This window comes from Zosterops lateralis, assembly GCF_965231275.1.
Source record: "Zosterops lateralis genome assembly, chromosome: 11".
NCBI classification, from domain to species: domain Eukaryota; kingdom Metazoa; phylum Chordata; class Aves; order Passeriformes; family Zosteropidae; genus Zosterops; species Zosterops lateralis.
In genome coordinates this window covers 10,621,366-10,645,701 of record NC_139771.1, presented here as the reverse complement: position 1 = coordinate 10,645,701, position 24,336 = coordinate 10,621,366, and the positions used below count along the sequence as shown (strand labels likewise).

At 37.3% G+C, this 24,336-nt stretch overlaps 1 protein-coding gene across 4 annotated transcripts in view; it reads left to right on the top strand.

Moving 5' to 3' along the window:
• Nucleotides 1-24,336, top strand: part of EEFSEC (eukaryotic elongation factor, selenocysteine-tRNA specific) — a 124,854-nt gene that overhangs the window by 33,635 nt on the left and 66,883 nt on the right. For all 4 annotated transcript variants that reach the window (XM_083869665.1, XM_083869663.1, XM_083869666.1 and 1 more), the window contains exons 2-4: nt 267-474; nt 2,777-2,873; nt 4,505-4,669. In XM_083869665.1, the coding sequence (XP_083725791.1) occupies nt 287-474; nt 2,777-2,873; nt 4,505-4,669 (450 nt within the window). In that variant the 5' untranslated portion in view covers nt 267-286. The remainder of the gene's footprint in view (nt 1-266; nt 475-2,776; nt 2,874-4,504; nt 4,670-24,336) is intronic.

Below are 24,336 nucleotides of genomic sequence, written 5' to 3'. Positions count from 1 at the left end.
TTTTGAAATACAGTGATAACAGCCTTAGACTTGGACTATCATGTTCTTCCCTGGTTCTTACGACTTGATGAGAGCCTATACTAGCTTAAATTCCCAAGGTCTTAATTTCAGAAGAGCTGTGGCATTTAGTGCTTACTTTGATGTGTGTTTTGTTTGTCTTTCTAGGCATTTGTACATATGCCGACAATTTTAAATGGAAGCGATTTGAGAAAATGATCCCTAATCTTTTTATGCTGTGGGAATACTGACTCTGAGTTCTCCTCCAGGTGCCCAGATTATCGATTTAATGATGCTTGTGATAGATGTGACAAAAGGGATGCAGACACAGTCAGCAGAGTGCTTGGTAATTGGGCAAATTGCCTGCCAGAAGATGGTGGTAGTTCTGAACAAAATAGATCTCCTTCCAGAGGGGAAGAAACAGAGTGCCATTGAGAAGATGACTAAGAAAATGCAAAAGACCTTGGAAAATACCAAGTAAGTGAATAGTAATACTAATAGGTATTGTCACAAAATTTAGTTTGGCAAAAATACCAACATTTCTCTTCCAACATGCTTCTAAACATACTGACACATCTAGCAAAAATAGTGAGACAAGAGTGAAAAGGTTTACAGAAACTCAGGTGCAATTGCAAATTCACATCTGCAAGTATCATGTGCAGAGAAACATTTTCATGTAATTAAGCTTCTCAATATAAAGAGCTGCTTGGAGTTTGGATCGGGTAATACCAAAGCCAGAATATTCAGGTGAAGAACTGTTGGATGTGGTTACAGAAACTGCAGCACATCTTTGCTTTGCTCAGGGATATAAGGGGACAAAACTATCGGGTCAAATTTCATGTTGAAGAATCTGACGAACAGGATTCAGAGTACGAAGGAGAGAGAACCAAAATTCAGTTTTTGCATGTGCAGTCTGTGCTTGATAGTGCTTTGAAAGCACTGCTGAGCTGGGTGTGACTGCAACTCCTTTTGTATGTTGGGCATGTAGAGTTTCTCAACAGCCCTTTTCCCACTTGACTTTGACTCTCCAAATGTCTGGTTTTAAAATGCATTTCTATTACTAAATTTTTAGCAGAATATATGCCAATACATTTGATAATTGCAAATTTTTGTTTCTCTTTCAAATAGTTTACTTGTTGAAATATTTTCACTACACACAGGTAGAATTCCATAGCAGTAAGCAAAGCTGAAGGCTGTTGCAGTCGTAGAGTAGATGTTGCTACCAATGCTGGGGGAATTATTGTAGTGTTGCCAAGAAATTGTATGGAAGGCCAAAGAAAAACAAAACAAAACAAAAAACCAAAAAAAAAAACCAAACACAAAACAAACAAAACAACCAACAAAGGCAGAGGAAAGTAACTTTTGTATATTTGAATAGTTTGATATTTGTGAATTTATCTAATCAAAACTTGGTTTTCTGTAAACTGATACCAAAACTCAAAGCGAACTGTCTCTATGAATGGAATTTCAGGGTTTTTAAAATTATTTTTGTGCATCAGCTTCTCCCTTTATCCAGCAGGATCTAAATTCTGCTGAGAGAAATTTGGTGCGGTGGAGTAAGTTTCAGTAGGACTGGATCATTTTTAGAAGTGCCTCCAAACGCACCATACACTTACTCCAGTTTGTTCTGGTGTATGGAAAGAGGAGTAAAGCATTTGTTTCAGCATATATTTGTGTTTATTGCAATGAAGTGCTCTGAAATACTTGTATGAAAATAAATTTCCAAAAGTTTTTTGGTTAATCACAGGAATTTTCAATGCATGTTTTTATTACCCTTTGTCCTTAATGCCTTAGGCTTATGGCATGTAAACGAAGAAAATACCTCATGTGCCTCTTTACAGCTGGGTCACTGAGTGAGCTCCCTTTATAGAACTTAGCATTTCTTCTTTAGCAAGGTACTATCTCTTCCGTCCAGTTTGCTCCCTTTTGAGAGAAAATCAGTGGGGGATGAGTGTCAAGAGGATGGCCAAAATAGTTAATTTTTGATCTAAATGTCTTATATAAGAATTAAGTACCTATGAGAACCAGTCACTTTTTGGTGTAATTACTGATTATTATTCCATGACTTTAATATATATTTTATGTGGTTAATTCTGATTTTTGAAAAAATTATGTAAAAACCATTACGTTGTATTTTAGGGACCAAAATTTAAGTCTGCTGACTGAATTTGTAAAAAAAAAAAAAAAAAAAGAAAATCTGCTGTAAGTTAAGGATTTGAAGAATAAAACTGATTGAAGGATAAAAGGTAAACTGAGGTCAGTTGGCTGTACTGCTCCTCTCTGAACCTTTGCATGTTTGAGATTTGCAAGTTTTGCGGACTTTGATTTCAGTAGATTTAGATCTTTGTGTTGTCTACAGATTTTGCAGACTCAGGTAGGCATCATGAGGCATCTTGCATTTGGCTCCTGTTTTGAAGGTTATGACTTTGCACTTAGAATTTTAATTGTTTAATGAAAGTTAAAAATGTGCTAGTCTCTAGGTAAAATGACTTTGGATGCAAACCACAGACTTTGCTTTTGAAATAAACGGAATCTTGCATTTGACTGTTATAGCATTGAATCAGTAGCTAATGTAAAACAGGTCTGAAGCTTTCATAGTGAAGTCCAGTACTGCTGATCAGCTGGTAATTCAGGAAGAAATTGTCAATCACACTGGAGGAAGAGCTGATAAACTGGAGTTTTAGGGATTTTCCTAGCCTTCGGATGAGCCTGGAAGTTCTTTATATTGATATGTGTCAGAGATCTATGGTCTAATGGTAGAAGTTTTTCTCTCTTTCAGATTCTCTGGGTGTCCTATTGTTGCTGTTGCAGCAAAGCCTGGTGGACCAGAAGCCCCAGAGTCTGAGACTCCACTAGGTGTTTCTGAATTAATTGAGGTACTTGCTGAAGAACATAATAATAGCATGAAAGCATCCATTCTCAGATGTTCAGACCCCTTAGTTACACCACACAGTGTTTATACTGTGAAGGGCAGGGCACCCAAAATAACTGAGAGCAATTTGTAGCTTGCACAACTGTTGTAAGCTACACACAGTGTAGACTTGTCACTCTTTCTGTAATTAGCTTAAGGAAAGCAGTATCTTTGCACTGGAGGGATGCCACTGTTACTTCAGACAGTATTAAGGAGTCCCAAAACAAAGGCATCATTCTTTGAAGACTTGTCAAACTCTGATTTGGGTGCTGCCAGGTTTAAAGTACTCATGAATTGCTGAAGTTAAGGTGCAGCATCAGTCATCAAAAAATCTAGGGATGCCTGGCTCTGGGCAGCCAGGCTTGTATAAAGGCAGGATATTCCACAGGGCTGCTGAGCACTGAATGCTGTATCGCCTCCCAGGCTTGTGTGAGTCAGGATGGGCATGGGGCTGGGATGTAGTATGGCCTTAGACTAGACTTAGCCAGGACCAATCTGCTCCCAACAGTTTGTAGAGATGAGGAGATATGCAAGTGCTTACTTCTGCCTTTATCTGGTTCCTGTTAGATTTACTGGGATGTTCTCCAGGGTTAAAACCTTTAAAGGAAATGCTCATTGCGGCTGTTCTGTCAACTGAAACCTAATATTAGATGAGCTGGCAAATGCTGTGTGAGTCCTGCCATTTGACTTTATTATCCATGCTATTATCCCTTCTGTCCTTCCTAAGAGACTCTCTATTGTTCTGCCATTACAGCCTGGGCTTGGGCTGCAGTTTTTGACCTTAAAAACAGATGTTAAAGGCAATAATAGTAAGTGTATATGCAGGTGATATAATAGAGACAGAGATCAAAAGTAATTTGAGACAGGAGTGAATCAGTTCCTTTGAAGCACTGTTGAGTACATGACTTCCCTTTCTATAATGATAATCTTTTGTCTGATTATATATTATAAGAAATGTAGTATTTGTCAACAAAAGAAAAATGCTAAATTCAGAGAATTTCTCTAGAAAATGGTATTTATGTAATTTTTCTTAATGCATTGATCCTTCAAGAACCACTAACAAAAAACTGAAGGTGAAGTTGAATTTGAAAACTTAACCTAGTATTATAGTTTTCCTGAGAGGAAGTCAGAGATGGGCTTTATGGGACACTAATATCTGTACATGAGTTCATTTTCACAAAATCCAAAAAAGCTGAAGTAGAAAAATGCATTGTAAAATTCTACTTTTGAGAGAGGGAGGAAAAAGGGGGAGATGATGAACCTACAGTTTGGTTTTTTTCCTCTTTGCTTTGCTACAGTGTTTATATTGAGTTTGGCAGCAACTTTATTTCCAGTGAGGTTTTGCTAACCAAGCTAAATGTGCAGCACCAAATCTTTCTAAGGCAGAAAATCGAACTGTTCCTGCTGCTAAGTGAGCGGCTCCTCTATGGCACACACAGTTAATTTGACATTGGTGAGTTCTAAGCTCACTGGGAGATGCCTGAAATCAGTAAAATTGCTAGCTTGTTCAATCAATCATCCGCTTGCCTGCCTTCTGCTGTGTTGCTGTCATGACTTTTCACCCAGGCATGGTGCTGCTTTTATCTTCTTTTTCAGGTCTTGAAGTCTGAGGCTTACCTGCCATCAAGAGACCCCTCAGGACACTTCCTTATGGCAGTTGACCACTGTTTCTCTATCAAAGGTCAAGGCACAGTGATGACAGGGACTATTCTTTCTGGCTCTGTTAGCCTTGGTGACAATGTGGAGATTCCTGCCCTGAAGGTGAGTCTCTCATTTTCATTCCCCCTGGTTTTCCTGATAGGGACACTCAACAAAGAAGAGAGTGTTCTTATCCAATCTGAAATGATGAATTTATTTTAAATTTTATTTTTGTACTCTATTATAACCCAGCTTGTAACAGTAAGAGGTATAGTGATTTATAAAAAAGGCAGTCAGTAAAGTTACCCTCTCAGTAATTTAGTTGAATGAAGAGAAAACTGATAAAGATTAGCATGTTAGGCTTTTAAATTCAGAGAAGCAAAGTGGGCATCTTTCCGAGATAGGATGCACCCAAGGACTGAACAAGGTTTGAGGGAGGTTACTTTCATTTGAGATAGGCTGCAGTGAGAAGGTTTGGGAAAGAATCCATGTACGTAGGCTTCCAGAAATGTCTGAAAGCACAGGAAATGACAAGAAGAGGGAATTGAAATGCTTGATGCGCATTCTCTTTGTGTTAACATGTTCTGAGAGAACTTCTGGGAAGTAGTAGGTGGCTTGCTGTCATTGGGCTCTTCAGAGAGCCTGTACAAAGTCAAAGAGACCTTCCAATGGCCTTTGAACTGCTCAAGTGTTGTTACTATTTAATTTCCTTAAAATATATTCATCCTTTTAAAAAAACAAAATGACTTTATGCTTGGAACATGTGACATCTATTTCAGAGGTGCTGATTATCATTGCTTTGATTTTCCCTTGGTATTAATTGCCCAAATGGCTTAAGACTTGAGGAGTATTTTGCAGCCACCACTTAAAAGTGGACCCAGCTGATTACACTGTGTGAGCAGGCAAGTTTTGGCCTAACAAGCCTGGATGGGACTCTTTTCGTGCTGTCAGTATTATCTTCAGGTCATTTTACTGTAAGGACCTTACTATTTCATTGAGTGAATGTGCTGGTTTCTCATTTTTGACTGCACTGTTTGAACAAGTGAAGGACTGTATGAGGCATTCTGATTTTGCCTGAACTATTTGGCTGATAGCAGACAACTCATTTCTGGCCAGTCTCTTCAGTGATATCTGTGGCCATCTAGTTTATATCCTATTATCCTTTGCATAGAAGTGATTTTTATCATACGTGCTCTGACATTTCTTCTCCCCCAGCTGAGTTCCTCACTGCCCATATTCTTATTTGCAGTATGCAGCCTATTTTGGGAGCCATGCTTTCAGTTTCTGCATGGAATATGCTTGCTGGGATTGAAGCTCTAGCTTCAACCTCTCCTGGTTTCCCCTTAGCAGTGTTCTTTCCTTGGCTGTTGTCCTGTCCTGTTCTCTGTCCTGGGCCTGCCTGTGCCTGGGGTCCAAAGAAGGGCAAGTGGTTAGGAGAGTACAAGGAGTGGGAGACGTCTGCTGTCCAAACAGGGCCTTGCATAGAGAGTTTGCTGCTTTCTTTTTGGCATTGCATTTGCCAAACTTCCTGTCCTTTTGTACTCCAGGAGATGGGGGGGAGACAGGGCAGAGTAATTATTTCTTGCAAAGAAAGAATACATCACTAGATTATATCTGAAAATGACTATTCTGCTTTTCATCTGTAGTCCAAGAATGTTTTGAAGAAATATGTTTAGGAATAAGTCTACTTTTTGAGAATACATATGAAGGAGGAAATGACAAAAATATAGTAAATAACTTGTAAATTGGTGCTTCAAAGAACTGTGGAAAAGCCTTTAAATGTGACTTTTGTAGTGGGCTTTCTTCCCAGGTGACTGGGAGAGTAGTCACTGAAGTGACAGACAACTTAGCAGATAAACAGGCCATTTGCAAAGAAAAGCCAGATCACTTGGCTCTTATGGCATTGAGAACTTCCCTCAGTTTTAGTTATTTTTCCAGTTGCTGTTAATGAGTTAAACCTACCACTGCTGTGTGTGAAATGGAAGATGTGTCCATGCCTCTGAACGGTAATAGCAGTGGTCAGTTTTGTTTTGGCAATAGCAACTTGTGGACATTCACCTTTGTGTTGCACAGGTACAGAAACCAAGGCTCAGTAAAAGGAAGCAATATTTGTAAGTTTGAGCTGTCTGTTGTACTTACCCCTGCCTGTATCATGCAGAGCTGGGTTAGGATACCTATAAAAGGTCAAACCTTTCTCAGGCCTACAAGGTAACAGAGGAAGCACATTTCACAACACATTGTGGTTTATGACTCTGTCTGACCTTTTTTTGCCCTGACTCAATGGTAACTGAGATTGACAACTGGTGCATTTAGAGACGTTACAAACTAGCTGTTTTTTTAAAAATTTGAAGAACCCTCTCACCAAATGAAGTGACATCACCTTCCAGTTCTACTAATGGGCTTCGACATCTTTGACCGCTTGAACCTGCATAAAGGAGGGACACAGCAATTAAAAATAAACAGTGACATTCTCAAATGCCCATGCTTGCTCTGATTGAGGCTGAGAACGCCAGCAGTGCATGGATTCCTTTATGCTTTGCCTATGTCAATTGCCATCTGGGGTTGATTATCTGTATAGCTAAAAGAAAAATTATATATATGTGTTTGGCAAAAAGCTTTGACACAGCAAACAGTTCACTATCCAGTTGAGTTAGTACTGTTTGCTCCTTAGCACTTGAAATCCACCTTGAAGAGCATGAACTTAGGATTTCTGCAGCAAAAACAGTGTTGGCAGAATTCCGAATGTCATTTAAGATTATTTCAGTGGTCTTTCAATCTCTACAGTCTTTTTGTTTATAAACTGCAACATCTTGTGACACTTGTATTTCTGCTTAGGTTACTGAAGTTTGAATAATAAGGATTTTTCGCAATTCAGTTTCGTTTTGTTTTACGGATAGGGTTTTTTTTTTTTTTTTTTTTTTACTGATATCTCAAGTATGTGTTGTTTAGAGATTTTAGTTTAAATGAGGATGAATATCGAAGTCCAGTGCTGCTGGGTCTTTTTTTAGCACACTTTAAGTTAAAAAGGAAAGTTGTTTTTTTTCGGGGGGAGGGGGGGAGTGGGGAGGTATCTTTTGCCTTCCTTATCCAGGTGAGAAAGATCAAAGAAAAAGGTCAAGTCTGAATTGGGTGAGGAGGCAGAGAGAGGTATACACAGCTCATGGGTCTGGTTATCCTGAAAGTGTCCACTGGCATTGCCTTCCCTCTGGTCAGGGCTCTGGGTACGCAAGACCCAGAGCACAGATGTGGCAGCCGAGTATGAAGATCCCTGCTTGAGCCCTATTTCAGGAACTGTAAGAAGTAGAAACTTTTCTCTTTGACTTATAGTCAGGGTCCTGCCTGTCCTGTTTTAATGAATTGCTAACAAGTGCTAGAGCAGATTGATGTCAGCTGAGTGGCTGGTGGAGGTTAATAACTGGCTTGGAGCCTCTGTCAAGTCCATTGCTACCATTTGTACTGTGTATGAGTCAGAAGTTGAGGAGGGTCTTGAATGCTGAATTTCTGCTGCGTGGTTACATTCATGTTTTTCTCTAGAGGATCATGTTGGGGATGGGGTTTCTCGCTCTCTGCTGAGTCTGAATTAACATATCTGGTGTTGTATGGTAAAAAGTTGTTTCTTGTGTAATAAATGTCGTTAAAAGGGAAGAGAAATTTTCTTACCAGCTCCAACCTTGACTGTCCTGGAGACTGGTAGTGGTCAATTGCCATTATTTGTGTGGAGCATCTCAGTATGAAAAGTTGCAAGCATATTTATGAATTGCTCTCCTCATTTGGGGAGTATTGGAGAGTAGTCATACAGATTGTTTTAGTACTCAGGTAAACTTTCAAAAGATCATGTGAGACTTAGATATGAAAAATGTAAGGAACTTGCTTCTGTTTATCTAGTCAAGTCTCCTAGTAGATGAGAGTGTTGGTTTAAACCAGTTGTAGTTCTGTCTTTGCAAGACTATCAAATTATATTGACTTTATGAACTTTAGAGAAGCATAGTTTTGCATGATACTGAGGAGCTTCGTGGCTTCAAAAACTTCCACCATATGAAAAAAGATGTTTTCTTCTAAGGTGGTTTGTTTTGTTTTGTTGGGTTTTTTTTAGATAACCTTGGTCTGTGTTTTGGCAAACATTCTGTAGGTTTTATGGCTAGTATGACAAAAAAATTCTCCACTGTCTGATAGAATAACTCAAGTAGTATTTGCAAGACTATTTCCTTCAAACCATTGTAGCTTTAAAATTGTAATAGAGAGATACACTTTTGTCCATGTAAGTACTTCAGTCTATCTGATGTCCCCAGACCTCTGATTAGTGAGTATATATGAGTGTATATACATGTAGAAAGAGCTAATTTTAGTTTATTAAGGACTTTTGCACAATCAGAATTGCACAGTTAAGCCTTGTCCGAGGACATTTAAATCTCAGAAAACAAGCTTGGATCAAACCTCACTAAACTGGATCAAGAAGACATTAGTTATGTGGACTTCCATGGTGCAATCTTTGTTTGCTTTTACCATTTTGAGCACTTTGGTCCTCCTAATATGCCCCTTCCAAACCCAGCCAATGTTGACTGCGTTAAGCACTGTGAATAGAGAGAACCCTTGCTGTATATTCTGAGAGTATGTCTGAACACTGTTTCTACATCTGTTTCTTCCTGTGCTGCTTGGGTTTTTCTTGCCCAATACTGATAAAAACAGCCTTTCAAATGCAACTGGTCCTCTGCTGGGAAGGAAGTTTTGCTTCCCTTCAACGTTTTCTTCTCATTGGAATGCTGTGAAGAAGGGCAGTTCAGAAAGTTGGGTTGAGGGAGAATCACTTAAATGTAGCTGGTAAATTGTGGAAAGGCAGTTTAGGGTGCATATGAAAAGATGTGGGTGCAAAAATACAAGAATCTTAAATCCTAAAGCAATAAATTAAATGTATAAACATAATGTTATACATGGGGTTTTAATTCAGTACAAGAATTAAACTTTTTTATTTGTCTGCTGCTTCTAAAGCATGGGTTATGGCTTTTTGGAGATTTTCTTCTTTCCTAGAAGACATCAGTGTGAATCCTACTGGTTTTGCATCTGCTGTGGCATTACTTAAAAGCAAAATATGCAGGATTTGGCTTATCCTGGAAAGTACTCTGCTCTGAGCATTTAGGATATTATCAGTTGTTTTGGAAGAACTAAACTGCTCTGCACAGTTCTTTGTGGTTAAGTAAAGGATGAAAAATCTGATCCTGTGCCTGTGGAATGAAATGTAGACCTGGCAATAAAAACTTCTCAATTTTTTTTGGCTCGATCTCTTAAGAGAATAAGAGTACCAGATGCTGAGCTCTTTCTGAAAATCAGTTCCCTCATTTTCAAGTATGGCTTTGTAACTTTTTACTGTCTGTTTTTTTGGTTTTGTTTTTTATTTCTGTTTTAGTTCACATTTTAAAAATACCCCAAACCAACACCACCCCCCCTAAAAAAAAGCACCAATAAAGCCTGAAGACTGCAAAGCATATAATCAATTTTAAGTTTGTATTAGAAAACCATACAAAATTGTGGTTAACTTTAGACCTTTAAACTTACCAAAAACCCCTCAGGAATAAAAATGTCCAGAAAAAGATTTGTATGTTGCTATTCATTCACTACCTGTTACCAAAGTACAATGTTTAGTTCAAATCACTTGCAGTTTTTTGTTAAGTATCATGTAGGTACAGTAAAGTGAGGGAGCAAGATAAGAGACTTTATGTATTAAGGTTCAGGACCAGGGATAATACATAATAGAAATAAGTCTTGATATATGTCATGGGGCTTCTAATTTTTTTCTACTTGGTCTGAGCAGAAGGGAAGGAAGCCAGGGCAGAGCAGCCAACCTGAGCAATCCAAACCATACATTGTATTTTTAGAGCTTGTGTGTCTAATGTGATCTCTGTAGACAGAAAAGTGGCCTAGTCAGTGCTGGCCAATTAACTCTTCAAATACTGAAATTCATCTGCAGCTTTTCTTGAAGATCAAGGTGTACCCTGTGCTCCCTGCCAAATGGAGACAGTTGGGGTAAAGATTGGGTAATTTTTCTCCTCCATTAGAAGGCAAAGCATGTGAGTTTATTCCTACAGCGAATCTGAAAAGGAAGAGATTCATAACGTCCATGTTCTTCTGTCTATTGAAGTCATCTTGTAATGACTGTTGGGATCAAGGTTCCACCTGGACATGCAGCATTGCTGGAAACAATATTGCTCTCCAAGGTAGACTTAACCTCTGAGCGATTTCCATGGCACTGCTTGCTTGTGCAGAGTTATCTGTAATGCTGACTGGAAGTGGCTAATGCATGAGATGAATTTGGAGTGTGTATTTTGTGCCATTGCCATGTAGATAATTTTGCCTTAATAGTTAGCTAGTGTAGAGAGCTGTTACTGCCTAAGAACTGGTACACTCTTCAGTGGGGTTTAAAGTGGAAAAATAATGCAAGATGATCTTGATTCTAAGTAGAAGAAAATACTGTGTGATATGAATGTCGTACTTTTATTTGATATGATGACTGATTTTCTTAGATAAGTCAAGATACATTTTTTTTTTCTGTCAAGATTTCAGTAAACATTTTGTCCCATGAGAACTGCAAGAAAAGCTAAAGAAAGTTGTAACAAAGACAAGGTGGGAAAGAAACTGAGCTGAAGGAGCTGTTGTACTGATAGGAAAATGATACAGGCAGAGTTATTCTGAGATTGGTCTTGGCACTAAAGTGTGATAGTTCCATTAGTGACTGCACATGCTGCCCCATGTATGTAGGTGTTCTCCCCACTAATTTGCCACATTAGTGTTGTCTTTGAACTCTTGGAGACTGCTGTCCAAATCCCAGTGCCCAAGTGTGCCACAAATGGAGAAAGGGATTATGATCTTCAATGCTACATGAGTGAGCAGTTTGGCTCTAGTATAACAACACATGAGGATAGACAAATATGCAGATTTGTTACTCCAAAATGAGGTTGAAAAGAAAACTAGACATCTAATGAGCTGTTAAGATTACTCCTGACATCTAGATTTTTCTATATTGTCTTAACGTCCTTTATTTGCTCACTCTACTTTTTCTCCTGCCTGTCCTTTTTTTGTCCCTTTCTAAGTTTCTTTCCAGTCTCAGAGTTTGCTCTTCAAAGTGATTGGTCTTTTCTACTTATACCATAGATTGAAGAAACTTTTTTCTTCCATTTTCTCATCTGCTGTTGCAATTTTGAGCTGTGGCTTGGATGCAGCTGAGCAAAAAGGCACATGTTATCCTGGGACTTAGTAGGTAACATCTTTCCTTTTGAACCATTGCAGCTCCAGGATCAAGTGTTGTGTTCTTGGTTTTGTGTATCTTGGGGTTCAAGATCAGTTTGAAACTAAGTTAATGGACATTGTTGTAGTCAATCACAAGTTTCATCCAAATGCTTTTTGTTTAACTTCATGGTAACTCTTTAAAGCAAAGGATGGCTAGATTGTATTTGCATAACTTGTTTGCTTAAGCATTGCTGCTGCCAGGTCATTAACTTTATTTTTCTTTCTTTTAATTTATCATGTAGAATTGTTCTCAATGCAGTTTAATTGAAAGCAGACCCACGTGCACATACACAAACTATTTGAGCAGGAGTCTTAGTGGGTTGCTTGGGAAGGTAACCTCCTGTGTGGTACACACAGCCTTCACATGGCATTGCTGCTGGGAATGTAACAGTATTAGGAGGCTTAGTTAGGACAGAGAGGAGGAACTCTCATGTTTTAAATATTCAAATTCAAGTGCTGGAGGCTTTGGCAAAATTTTAGTGACTAGAATGAAGGAAGGGAATGTCATTCTTTTTCTTCCTTTGTCATCCATACACTATACAATTCCTTATTTGATGAGGCTTTTAGAAGCAGAAGAACTCAGCAAGTGCCACATTAACTAAGCTGTGGTCTGTACATTTTAAAGTTGTGCTCAGTTCTGGCTATTGGTAAGGAAAGGATCTGAATATTGAAAACATTGCTCTGACCAATGCTGCTGAAAATAAATACGACCCAGAGACAGGAGAAAATGGATTAGTGCATAAATGCCGAGAAGTCTGTGTTTACTCTATTACCAAAGTGCTTTCTTGAAGTATTGCTATAACACCATAGGAAGTCCTCTGGATTTCGTGCCTTGTACTGTGTGTTTCTGAGGGGGCTTCACTTAGAGAACTCTCTGCATTTTATTCTTTGATACTGCCATGAAAATTACATGAGAATTTACTTTGCTCTTTAAATGTTTATTCAGCTCATCACCTGAATCTGTTGTTGTATGCCTGTGACAATAACATGTATTGTTGAAACTAAATGTGAGATGCATCTTTTCACTAAGATATTCCCATCACTTCATGTTATAATAGCTTGTGCAGCTTGAATTGGAAAAGTTAATACTAGAGAGAGCCAATATTTACAGTATCAACTGGAATGATATAATTAGTTTAGCTGCCCAGATAGTACTGTGATGAACATGATATGAATGGCTAGATACAGATTTCCATTTACAGCTCTCTGAAATGAAAGCTGCAAACTCCCAGGCTCTTCATGGGGGTAAAGATTAGCTTCAAAGCATATGACATAAAATTGCCTTCTCTTGCTTTCTCCTCTAATGAATAAATAATCAAGAATAAGCATTTCACACTTTAGAAATAACAAGGAAAGGTCAAATAGCATTTTAAAGAGTTTCTGTAGCTAATACATTTTAAATACTAAAATTGTAGACTTATAAACTGTCAGGTCTTTGTGAAAGATTTAGTAGTTGAGCTGTTTCTCTCTAGGCAACCTGTATTTAAGATATATTCCCTCAATATATGTGTATAGGGTATGTAAGAGGTTCTGTAGAAGAATAGCAGAGGTGGCCTTAATCCTCGTGCAGTTTAGGTGGCAGAAATCAGGTGTGACAACAGATTAACTCATGGAAATAAATAACTCCAGTGTATACATGCAGCTGTCAAGGTTTTTTCTTCAACAGGAAGGGGATAGAAGTATGAAAAACTAGTCAAAAATTTGTTTGTTGTTTAAGTTTTGTGTGGGGCTTCAGAATGTATAGAAATTTTTCTGCTCTTTCTTGGTATTCCTTTAACTTATTTACTTTTGTTTTCTTAATTCCAATTGTTGTAGTTGCTTTTTCTTAATATTAATTACATAATGAATTTCAGTAGGTGGTTAGGCTATGCATCTCTAGAAGAGATTTTTGGCTGAGGGGCAATACTTAGTACATAGGACTGCAAAAAAGTTGAATGGTGGCTTAAGGAAAAAATATATACTGTTATGAATCAGTTAATTTTTGAAATACGGGTATTATTCATGAGGTATTTTCTTGTCTAATTGAAAACGTTGATTCTGCTTGTGCAGATTAGCTGACAACAATTTAAAGTCTTGAGGGAGCAAGTAATATGCAGGTATACCACAAAAACTCAAAATGAAACCAGAAAAAAACCAGGAGCTTGAAAGTATGTATTTTCACTAAAGAATTGGAATAAATGCTCAATATGACTAAAATAAATGTCCATTTTGGCCTTGAGTCAGTACAGAGCAACACCAGTTTTGTCTAAATGCAAATCTGTGTAAAATAAAGTAAAATACAACAATAAATCCCACTGTGAACTATTTTGCATTTGGTTTTAGGAGAGAGTTGGAGTCAAGTGGTGATTGAACAAGAATGTTGTTTTGTACAACATATGTTTCTATTTCAAATCTTCCTTTTCTGTTGTTAACATGATATTCTTGTTTGGGGAAAAGTAGTAATGTGTACAAAGTGTATTAAGGTGGCAAGGACCCTCATATTAATGTTTCTTTCCAGTCTTATCAAGGGCTGCTCTATTGTTTGGGCTCTAGAGGAGGTTGTTAGATATCTTCACCCCCAGGTAGGTCTTTAATCTCTTACGGGTGGAGGTGGAGAAAGTTATTCAACATAGGAACACAGAGCAAGGTCCCAGCTTGCTCTGAGTCCTCTGGTGAGTCTGAGATGTTATATAAGATTGAACATAATTTATAAGTAAGATTCATAATATAATAATATAATTATGTAAGATTCAACATAATTTATTCTGATGTGTTAGTATTTTTCAGACATGTATTTCCCTAAATACTAGGAAAATGCTGGAAAATTCCTGGGTTGGTAGAAATCTCAGTGTCTGCTTTTCTTTCTTGCAGAAATCACTAACAGATTAATCAAAAGTTCTAAAATGCGATTGTGGTCAAACACTTTTTTGTAGTACAAAATCCTTTTTTCAGGTCTTTCCTTTTACTTGTCTTTGTTGTCATCTTCACTTTTCCTGCCTACTCATCTTTTCTGTGGAGGCTGTTGAACTTCCATTTTTAAATACTCTTTCCAGATGTATGATCTGTACAGGTAGCACATCCCTGGTTGTCAGAACTGAGATCACAGACTCTGGCTGCACTTCTGGAGAAGTACTTGGAGATTTTGAAGTCTTTGTGGCAGGGGGGAGTTTTTAGCAAGTTAAGAGTTACTGTTGGGAATAGAGAGAATGGGGTTAATAAGAGTAAGGAGGACATATTTAGGGAGGGCAGTTGTGGCTTCAGTAGCCTCTACCCTCTGTAAAACATGTATATGCTGAAATGATTTGGGGGAGTGCTAGAAACATTGAGGTGCTTTTTCTTAATTTTTAAATTAAGAAGGAAATTAGGCGTTATTTTTGAAAAATGACAGTAATTGTCTAGTAAAACACACAAGTAAGAAAGCGAAGGTACGAGTTCTATTCATTTGGTTTGTGGGGTTTTGTGGTTTGTTTTTTTTTTTTTTTTGTGGATTTTTGCTTTTTTAATTTTCATGAGGATGAGGGTTTTTTGTTTGTTTTGTTTGTTTAAATAAGGGTGGTTCTAATTCTTGTCTGAGGGTTTCATGTGTTCAGTATTGGCAAGATGCTTTGAAGGTGCATATATGGGGAGAGAGATCTCAAAGAAGTTTTTACGTCAGATATAAATGGAGTAGGGGAGAAAAAAAGTTAATGCTCAGGCATAGTTTTGTGGTTATCGTTTGACTCACAAGAAAGACTTAGTCCATCTGACACATACATTACAAACAGTTGTAAAAACATGCCATTAGATATCCAGAATGAGGAGTGGGCTGAGTTAATGTTGTTCGGAATCCATAACGTCCATGTTTTCTGGCGCAGTGAGTGTAATGCCGAAAATCAAATGTCGTGTTAGTGCTTTTTCTTTTACATTACTTTGTTGTCCCTCATGGACAAAGTCCCTTCTGATCAGCTCAGAAATGAAGTTTTAATTCTGCCTTTTATTTTTTCCATGTCATTTAATGATGCTGGCACCAGAGTTGGTTATTTGAGTCAGGATTTAGATACACTTCAACAGAAAACTCGATGTGAATTAAAATTTTATAGTTATGTGAAGTGCTGATTTTCTTGCTGTTTTCCTTTATATGAAGAATCAAATTTTCAGGTTAGATTTATATTTAAATGTGATTATATTTTAAGTTTTCATTAATGTCTCCCTCAATCTTGGTTGTGTGGTGATAATTTTCCCCAGTGTATTTGCATAAATATAGTTTTAAACCTATTGTAGCCATACCTATATTTGAGCATGGCCATGTAGAAATGAGTCTTGTATCTTGCTAATGTTTTGTGGGCCCTTAAGATTAATTGATACTCTTTGTTCAGACTTTGGATTCTTGTGTTTCAGGTTTTTGAAAGTAGCGGATTTCTTAGATTGATAGGTTCAATCTTGGATCTGAAGGAGACATTATAAACATTGTTTTAAAAAACTTTTTAGAAACTACAGTATCTGTGGTATATGCTGTATCTAAGAGGGGATTTTATACTTTCATTTCAGAAGAGTTGTTTTTTTCTAGAAAGCTATGAAATTTTACCCTTTTTTTGCAGTAAAAGTTTTTGTGATACATACATGCTACCTTTTTTGTGGTAAAGATTGAGCTTTAGAATTTGGTGCAGATTCTGTTTAATCTTAGCTTTAACAAAGTTAAGATTTCATTCCGCGTTTAAATCCCTTTGCCAACATAATTTACTGCATCTATTGTTTTTTACCTGTGTTTGTAAGTCAGCTACTGAGACTCCAGTAGGTTGATAGAGAAATTAAGAGCAGAGTGAGCAGGAAGAGGGGCTGAGGAATCTTCTTATGTCACAATTGCAACAAGTGGGATTGGGTTTGAGAGGCTGGATGTATCTCCTACAGTGGTAGTAACAGGAAGGTTTGAGGTGCCTTCTCCTCAGAGCTGGAATATTGTTGCTTCAAGGTAATTGAACTGACAAATTTACAAGACTACACACTTGGGGTATTTAGTTGTACCTTTTGAACCACACTTACAAAAATGTAGGTGATTTACATGTTCCAAAAACTTGAATGTTTTCAATCTCGTCAATTATTTTTTAATATTAAAGTCAGCAGATGGAGCCAAAGGCTTGTAGAAAAATGACTTGTCCTGAATGTATATTAAACCACAAAGCCCACTAAGTTTAACTAATAATGTTTCTACTTAAATTTATAACAACGAAGCTGTTTATTTGCTGCTAAACCTCACAGTACTATCCCTTTTTCATTCCCTTGTGGTTGTGCAGAGTGAGAGCTCATCCCTTTGTGTACCAGGGGCCTACCAAGACTAAAAAGAGTCAAGTTTGAGTGGGAACCTGATTTTCTTTGTAAATTTACATCTGTGCAGTGTTTTCTTGTGGCAGCATTCACTACTTTATCTGATAAAATGGTGTTATATTTTGTCAATATTTTTCCTTCTCCTGTGAACATGGTAATTGGAATCCACTATTGAGGGTTGGTCTGGAATTCATTGCAGTCTCTTGTTTCTGTTGTTGCATGGTTGGTGGGGTACTGGGGTTTCATGTTTTTCTTCCAAAAGGACTGAAATAAGTCCTTACCTTAGATAACTAGTCAGACTTGGTATCCTAATAAGCTAACCCTATGCTTTTTGTTGAATATTAGCATCCTTTTGGGATTTTAAATAATATTTTCATGAAAATAAGGGGATGGGATGTTTTCTAAACAATGAGTGCAATTTATTCCGTTTTTATAAAATTAAAAAAAAAAAACAAACCACGCAAAGGCAATGTGGTACCTACCTTTTGTAGGAAAAGGGTGAAAAATCTATCATAGTTTTAAAATTTGATATCTAAAGATGATGCAAAAAAGTGTGATGGCTGAACAGAGAATGTTTCAGTGGTGCAGTGATGTTTTGCCTTTTATAAAAGACTGAAAAATGAAATTATTAAGTGACTAATTGCAGCTGTTTTGTTGAACTTCATGTCAAAACTCTTCTCCTTTAAATCTAATTTTCTGAAGGAATATGAAATGTACATAGGTTACACATAGAATCTACAGTGGAATATAAATGTTTGCTTAAATATTACATGTAATTTTTTTCCTTATTTTTGTTTTACTGATTCTTGAAGCTCGGTGTCTTCAGTTTAAGCAAGGATCTCCTTAGAGAGACGTGAGAAACTTGGCTTCCTGGCCAAGTTAAAAGCTTTTCTTGTTTTCGTGTTTATCTTTGGCCTCATCTATGTTTAAATTATCTTTCCTGCACTCCTGCTGTTGAAAGCCAGTGATAAAACTTCCACCAGTTGTACCAACTTGCTGACTTAATTTCCTCTAATGAACATTGGCTCTAGTAGCAAGAGCTTCTAACATTGACATTTTTCTTTCGAATGATCCGGTCATTTTTTAGTTTCAGATTCACTCTGGGCTTAGTCATAGGCTTTCCTAGTAGACATTTTACTTCCAAAATGTGCTCAGTCACTTCAAATGAAATTGTATTTTCTTTTCAAGCCCCTTGCATTGTGCTAGAAAAGTCATACAGGACTGAGACAGTGCATCCCAAATTATATCTTGTTGCAGTCTTCAGGTAACTGAACGTTGCAGTCTCACTGTGATGTATCTTCCATGTTTGTATTTAGTGTAGATGAACATTAATGCAACTCTTAACACAGAGCAAATAAATTGATAACATAGGAAGGGACAGTGCTTTTTGCTATTTTGGAGCTATGAGAGGTAGTGACTATGATGAAAAAAATCTGCAGATAAGGAAGCCTGATCATGAAGAAGTACTTCTGAAAAACTTTTAAAAATACATTGCCTCCCCCAACCACAAAAGGAAAAAAATCCAAACACCCAACCCTAAGTATCTAGTTTCTAATAATGAAAAATTTTTGTATTTCTGGATAGGCTAGATAAGCTGCTTTCGACTGGATTCAGTCATCTCATAGAATTTTTTTGTGGCCTGCACATTTTGGATTACATGTAATTTCAACTTTAAATTAAAAAGAAAAGGTTCTAGCTTTTAGGATTTGAGAGGGAGTGACAGTTGCAGCTTTCCAACCTTGAGTGCAGGCAGAGCAGTCATATGTGAAATCTTCTGGAGTCGTGGAATGTTAATTTTGAAGCCTGATTGTGCTACTTTGAAATGTCGTTGGTCATTTTAATGAAGGTTGTCTCAGCAGTTGTGGTTGGGCAGCTACAGTCATGAGACCTAAAAGACAGAAAGTGAGAGATTTTGTAAGGAAAGAAATTGAGCAGAAGAGAGATACCTAGAAAAAAACACAAAAGGAATGAAAAGCTGTTTTTTGATGTGTTGCAGTACCACATCCAGAATTGTTCTTTTCTCTGTGAAACACCTTTATGTGCCAACATGCTACTGTTCTTTCATAGGTTTCAAGTGGGCTGTTACTTTTGCCAAGCTTCTGTCCTTGATGATTTGCTGTCATGTGTTCTTGCTGATGGCTCTGAAGCTGCCTCCTCTGTTAAACGTGCATGTTGCAACCCCAGTAAGCCTATTTTTAAGGTTCCCTCATGGACCACGTCTAACTTCCTTTTAAAAGACCCATAATGAATTAAAATTATTTATAAATTGACAGCTTTCTTCTGACTGATGACTGTTTCCTTATAATTGATAATATGATATGCCCAGAACTGATGCTTCTCAGAAAATATTTTGATCGTGTGTTCTAAAAAAAATCAATAAATAAAACCACCAACAAAGGCAAAACAGCGTTTTGTTCATAGTTTATTGTGAATATTTTGATAAACATCGTAACAGCCAAGAGAATCCTGTTGAGCATTCACTGTACCTCAATGATACTTGCACATCTCTGAATGATGAGCTTGTTCCCTTCCCTGAGTTGCAGTGGTTTTCCTGTATTTGTTACAGCTGCCTGTGATACTTGATACTGGAAAATGAGGCTGCTTCTTTTAAATGAGAAATGGATTTGCATAGGTACTCAGAAATATTAAAATATACTGATGATAGTTGTAATTTCTTTGGGTCTCGGTGAAGGTTTTAAAAATTATGTCAATAGGACTGCCAGTAAGAGGTGCCTGTGTGCAAAATGTAGAAATATTTATTCACTTGATGACAGCTGAAAGATTTAGGCAAATAGAAAGATAATAGAAGATTAGAAGTGTTTAGAAGATAATAGTTTGTACTTCTGTCGTTTGAATACAGCTCCTGTCTGTCACTGTCAGAATATACTAGGTGTGCTTGCAGCATGTATCAGGAATTACTTCTTTTATAGTCAAACCTAGAGTTTTTCACATTGGACAGCTCTTCCATAGCAAGTGGACAAATCCTTGAGAGGCAGAGAAGTCACAACTCTTTGCCTACTGTAAATGCTTGTCGTATCAGAGGCAAGGGTCCTTTCATGAGTTAATCAAAAAGACCTATGCAAACAAGCAAGAGGATTTTTTCTTTGGTCAGTCACTACAGTTACAGAGCCTGACATTTAGTGAGCCTTCGTGATCTCATAGGCTGCTGCAAACTCTTGTGCACCAGAACCCTCTTAATAAAAACGTGAGGCACTGGATACACAAATTCATAGCAGCTGTCACAGCTGGGCTGTGGTGAAGTTTGGTCAGGACCCTTTGAACTTTTTATTTCACACTAATCCCATTTAGTGTGATCAATATACAGACCTCCAGCTCCTAGGTCTGTTAATTGGGTGTCAAGTGTTGGGTTGGTCTGTGTCAGGCTGTAAAATACAAACACAGAAGAGACTATCAGTAGGGAAGTCAAGTGTTTATTGTCTGAATATGTAAGAGTGAAAAGTTGCCTTCCTAGCCTGAGATGGTCCTTATGGATCTTAAGGGTCTTTTGTTTCTCTCAGTATGGTAACTGTATAGTTAAATATGCATTTTACCCAAAATAGTAGTGCAGTTGGGGGCTGCTGAATAATGTAAAAGATCTACTTCTGCTAATAATTTGATGCTAGAGTACCTCTTTGTCAACCTACCCTCCTGCCTTTTTCCCTGATAGTAAATACACTTAATTGCTCTTGTAACTGTTTGTGTTGGGTTGCTTTAAAATGGGAGTCCTTCCTTGTTTTGCATGTGTATGTCTAAAATGAAGTTTCTTCTAGGACTTACCAATATTTATTTTAACTTGTGCTTTCTGGAATTCAGGGAATAGATGGGATAACCCAGATCTTCATTTCCCCATCTCAGAGAATCTCGGGAGGTTTTTTAACTCCCCCATCCTTACTTCTCGTATCATTCAGGGAAGGGTAAATATGTAAAATGATGTTTCAACTTTCATACATTTTTGGGTTCTTTTATTTCAGTCTTCCAGTGACAGAAAGGACTGGGGAGTTGTGAGTAGTTTGTTTTATCTCCTTTGAAGAAAACCTAAAATTTATAATCCCAGATCAGACCTTTCCTATAACTCACACAACTCATCTGTTAACTGTTTTAATATAAGGCACTGCTATTTCATTAAACAACATCCAGGAATAATTAGTTCAGCAATGATGCCTTGGAACAAAAGCACTTGATTTCGTTTAACTTTATAAGTTGGTCTCTTTTGATCTGCAAGAACACATCTGGGGCCTTTAAGAAAGCAGAAAGAAAAATATTAAATGTTTAGTAAGGCTGTTGGTGAAGGTTTCAAAGCACAGTAACCCTTTGGTACCATGACGTACTCAGAGGCAAAAAAGTGTGAATTTCTTGTTTCCTAAGCTATCACATGGCACCTTCATATAGTAAATGCAGCGTTTGTTACCTGATGACAACTACATTTTGCCTTTATTTCCAGTTTCAGAAGGGGAATATCTTCATTCTTTTCCCAGTTTTTTTCATTCATTTTTCTGACCTTTTACTTCCATTTCCCCTTGGTTGCATTTGAATGAAATAATCAGAATCATTACTGTAAACCTGACTTTTTTTTTTTACCAGGTATTTTTGCATCAGAATTTATTTTTGCTGCATGAAACTTTTCACTGTACTGCTTGGTTCCTTTAATAGTTTACTATAATTTGCCAAGGTGGCAGGGATAAATCCACTTGTTCTTTCCTCTAGACTTAGCTGCTTAAATTTTGCACGTATCCTAAGGACTTGCAAAAGTGCAGAGGTTACAAATTTGCTTGTCTAATCTTAGTCACTGTTACTGACTTGTAGTAGAAAATTGCTTACCAGTTGAACTCTTTAAAATTTGCCACTAAAAAAATCCTGCCTCGAGGAAAAACTATAAAGATTTTGTATGCTAATTGTTTTTTATTTCATAAACTAAAAAGTATTGCAAAAAATACTCATCTGATCATAGTGAATTCCTTTTTCTTTTCTTCTCCAAGCAGAGATAGCCTTTTTTTTGGTTGTAATTAGTAGAAGGAATTCACCAGGAGTAGCACCGTATCATTTAATTTGTACTGTTATGTGTGTTGTGTTTGCTTGTTTGCTGTATTGCAATGGCGTGTTGCTGTATTTGTATTCCAGATGCTTCTTAGAAAATGTACAAATCATCACAATTAATGTTAGTGTTTGCCACAGCTAATGAAGCCTATCAGATCTCTCAGTAATTATTCATCACCTTTGTTTCATTTTGTATAAATCATGGCTTCTATCAACAGGCTTATTTTAGAGAAAGGGCAGGAGAACTTTGTAATGAAAAAGGAACAAAACAACTTTTTTTTTATTTCTTCCCTTGACCATTCAAAATAGAGGGAAAAGAGTTGAAAATACTATTTTTCATTACAGGTTTTATTTTTAAATGCAGCTTTATGTTCACTCTCTGTTTGTTTTCCTTAGTGAGCCTTTAACTCTAAGGTTGTGACCCAATAATGACCTCCTTTTCCACTCTCAATTGCTTTTGAACTATTCCAATAAGTAAAAAGAAATAACCCAACAGAAGGGTAACCAGATCACTGCTGCCACACCAAGGAAACAGGCAGGCTTTGGGATGCTCTTCTTTAATCTCTCTATCCACAGAGCCTTCATTTTAATTTGCAAAATTGAACCCAGATCGAGAGCAGTAAAGCCTGAATACAGTAAATATTCATGCCTCAGTGATCTAGAGTGGCTCCATTACATTTCAGAGATTGGGAGAATTACCTTTTGGATTATGTATATTCATGGGCTGATTTTTATTTGAGATATAATATTACTCACGTTGGGCTACATGTCGCATATTCTGTCAAAACTAGCCTTCTCACAAAGCTCCAAATGTTCCTTACACATAAAAGTTTTACTTATTTTCCCCTATAGTTTCCTCCCTTTTATGCTTTTCAAAGACTGGTAGTAAACAAATTTCTTTTAAAGAAGAAGGGGGAAAAAAAGCCAGTAGAAATTCTATAAAACCTTCAACCCTGTGTTTACTGTGATGTATTTTTTGCATGTGACTTTGAAGTCTTCAGATAAAAGTATTATTATTGTTCTAAACCTAAATGTATTTGGAAAAACTGATTCAGTTTGTTCTGTTGGAAGAAGAAAATTCCAGACAGCCTTTCTTTAACCTGTAATTTTGCATTGGTTTTGACTTCTATTTTTTTGAAAAATATTTTATTGAAATATTTTTAAGTTGCAGAAATTTTAATTGGAATGTAAATGTTAAACTGCTTCTGTGTTATAGTTTTATTATGGGTCTGACAGTCTCTGCATATATGCTTGCTACTTCAACTCACTGGCATGCTATGGTTTTAAAATGTATACTTTGTTATCTGTAGTGATAGGTGGCACAAGCAGTGCCACTTAATTCAGGGAGACTCGATATCTTAATATTCCTTTCTTGTTACAAAAAAGCCCTAAAATCCTGAGATATTTTAGTCATTTTGAGATGAAAGGATTATGGTAGGTATCTGCCTTCTGCATCCTTCCACACTTCCAGGGAATGAAGAGATCTGTTCCAGACATCTGATGTGTTTGGCTGTAAGGCTCTTCTGGCCAGAGGACTAAAGTGGGAGGTGGTCCTCTCCTGTGTGAAAAGATTGACCCAAATCTAGAAGAGGCAAAGCAGAGGGAAAATAAAAGTGCAGTGGGGCTTGGCAGAGGTGAGGAGTAGGAGCCAATGAGTGTGTTAAGAACTTGTGTTACTGGGAAATGCTGCAAGGTGCTTGAGCAGCCTGATTGTCTTCTGGAGCAGAATGCAGAGACAGGAGGAATCATGACTCGAGTGAGGTTTGGGCAACATCTTTCACAACATTCCCGTGTGGCACTTGGGGAGGGATGGGATGGATTCGGGAGGGTTGGTGGGAGTTAAAAGTTGCCTGAAATGGTTAAGTCTGTTGGAAGCTTTGCTTTGGATGAGGAAAATTGCTATGAAATTATAATAATTCTGAAAAATTAGCCTTTTCCTCTTAAGAAGTGGACATTGTTTAGGTTTTGGGCTTTTTTTCCCTTAAGAATTTGGATTGTGACAAATGATGCAGTTGAGTTTATCTGCAGTGAGGCGTAATGCCATGTTATATCACAAGGGTGACAAGATTACTGGAGTTTACCAAATAAATACTCCAGTAAGATAGCCTAGATGTAATACAGTGGGAATTTGGTGTTTTACAGGGAATAATGAATTCTGGGCAGTTCAGTCATGAGAAGAAAATAAATAGAGGACAGGT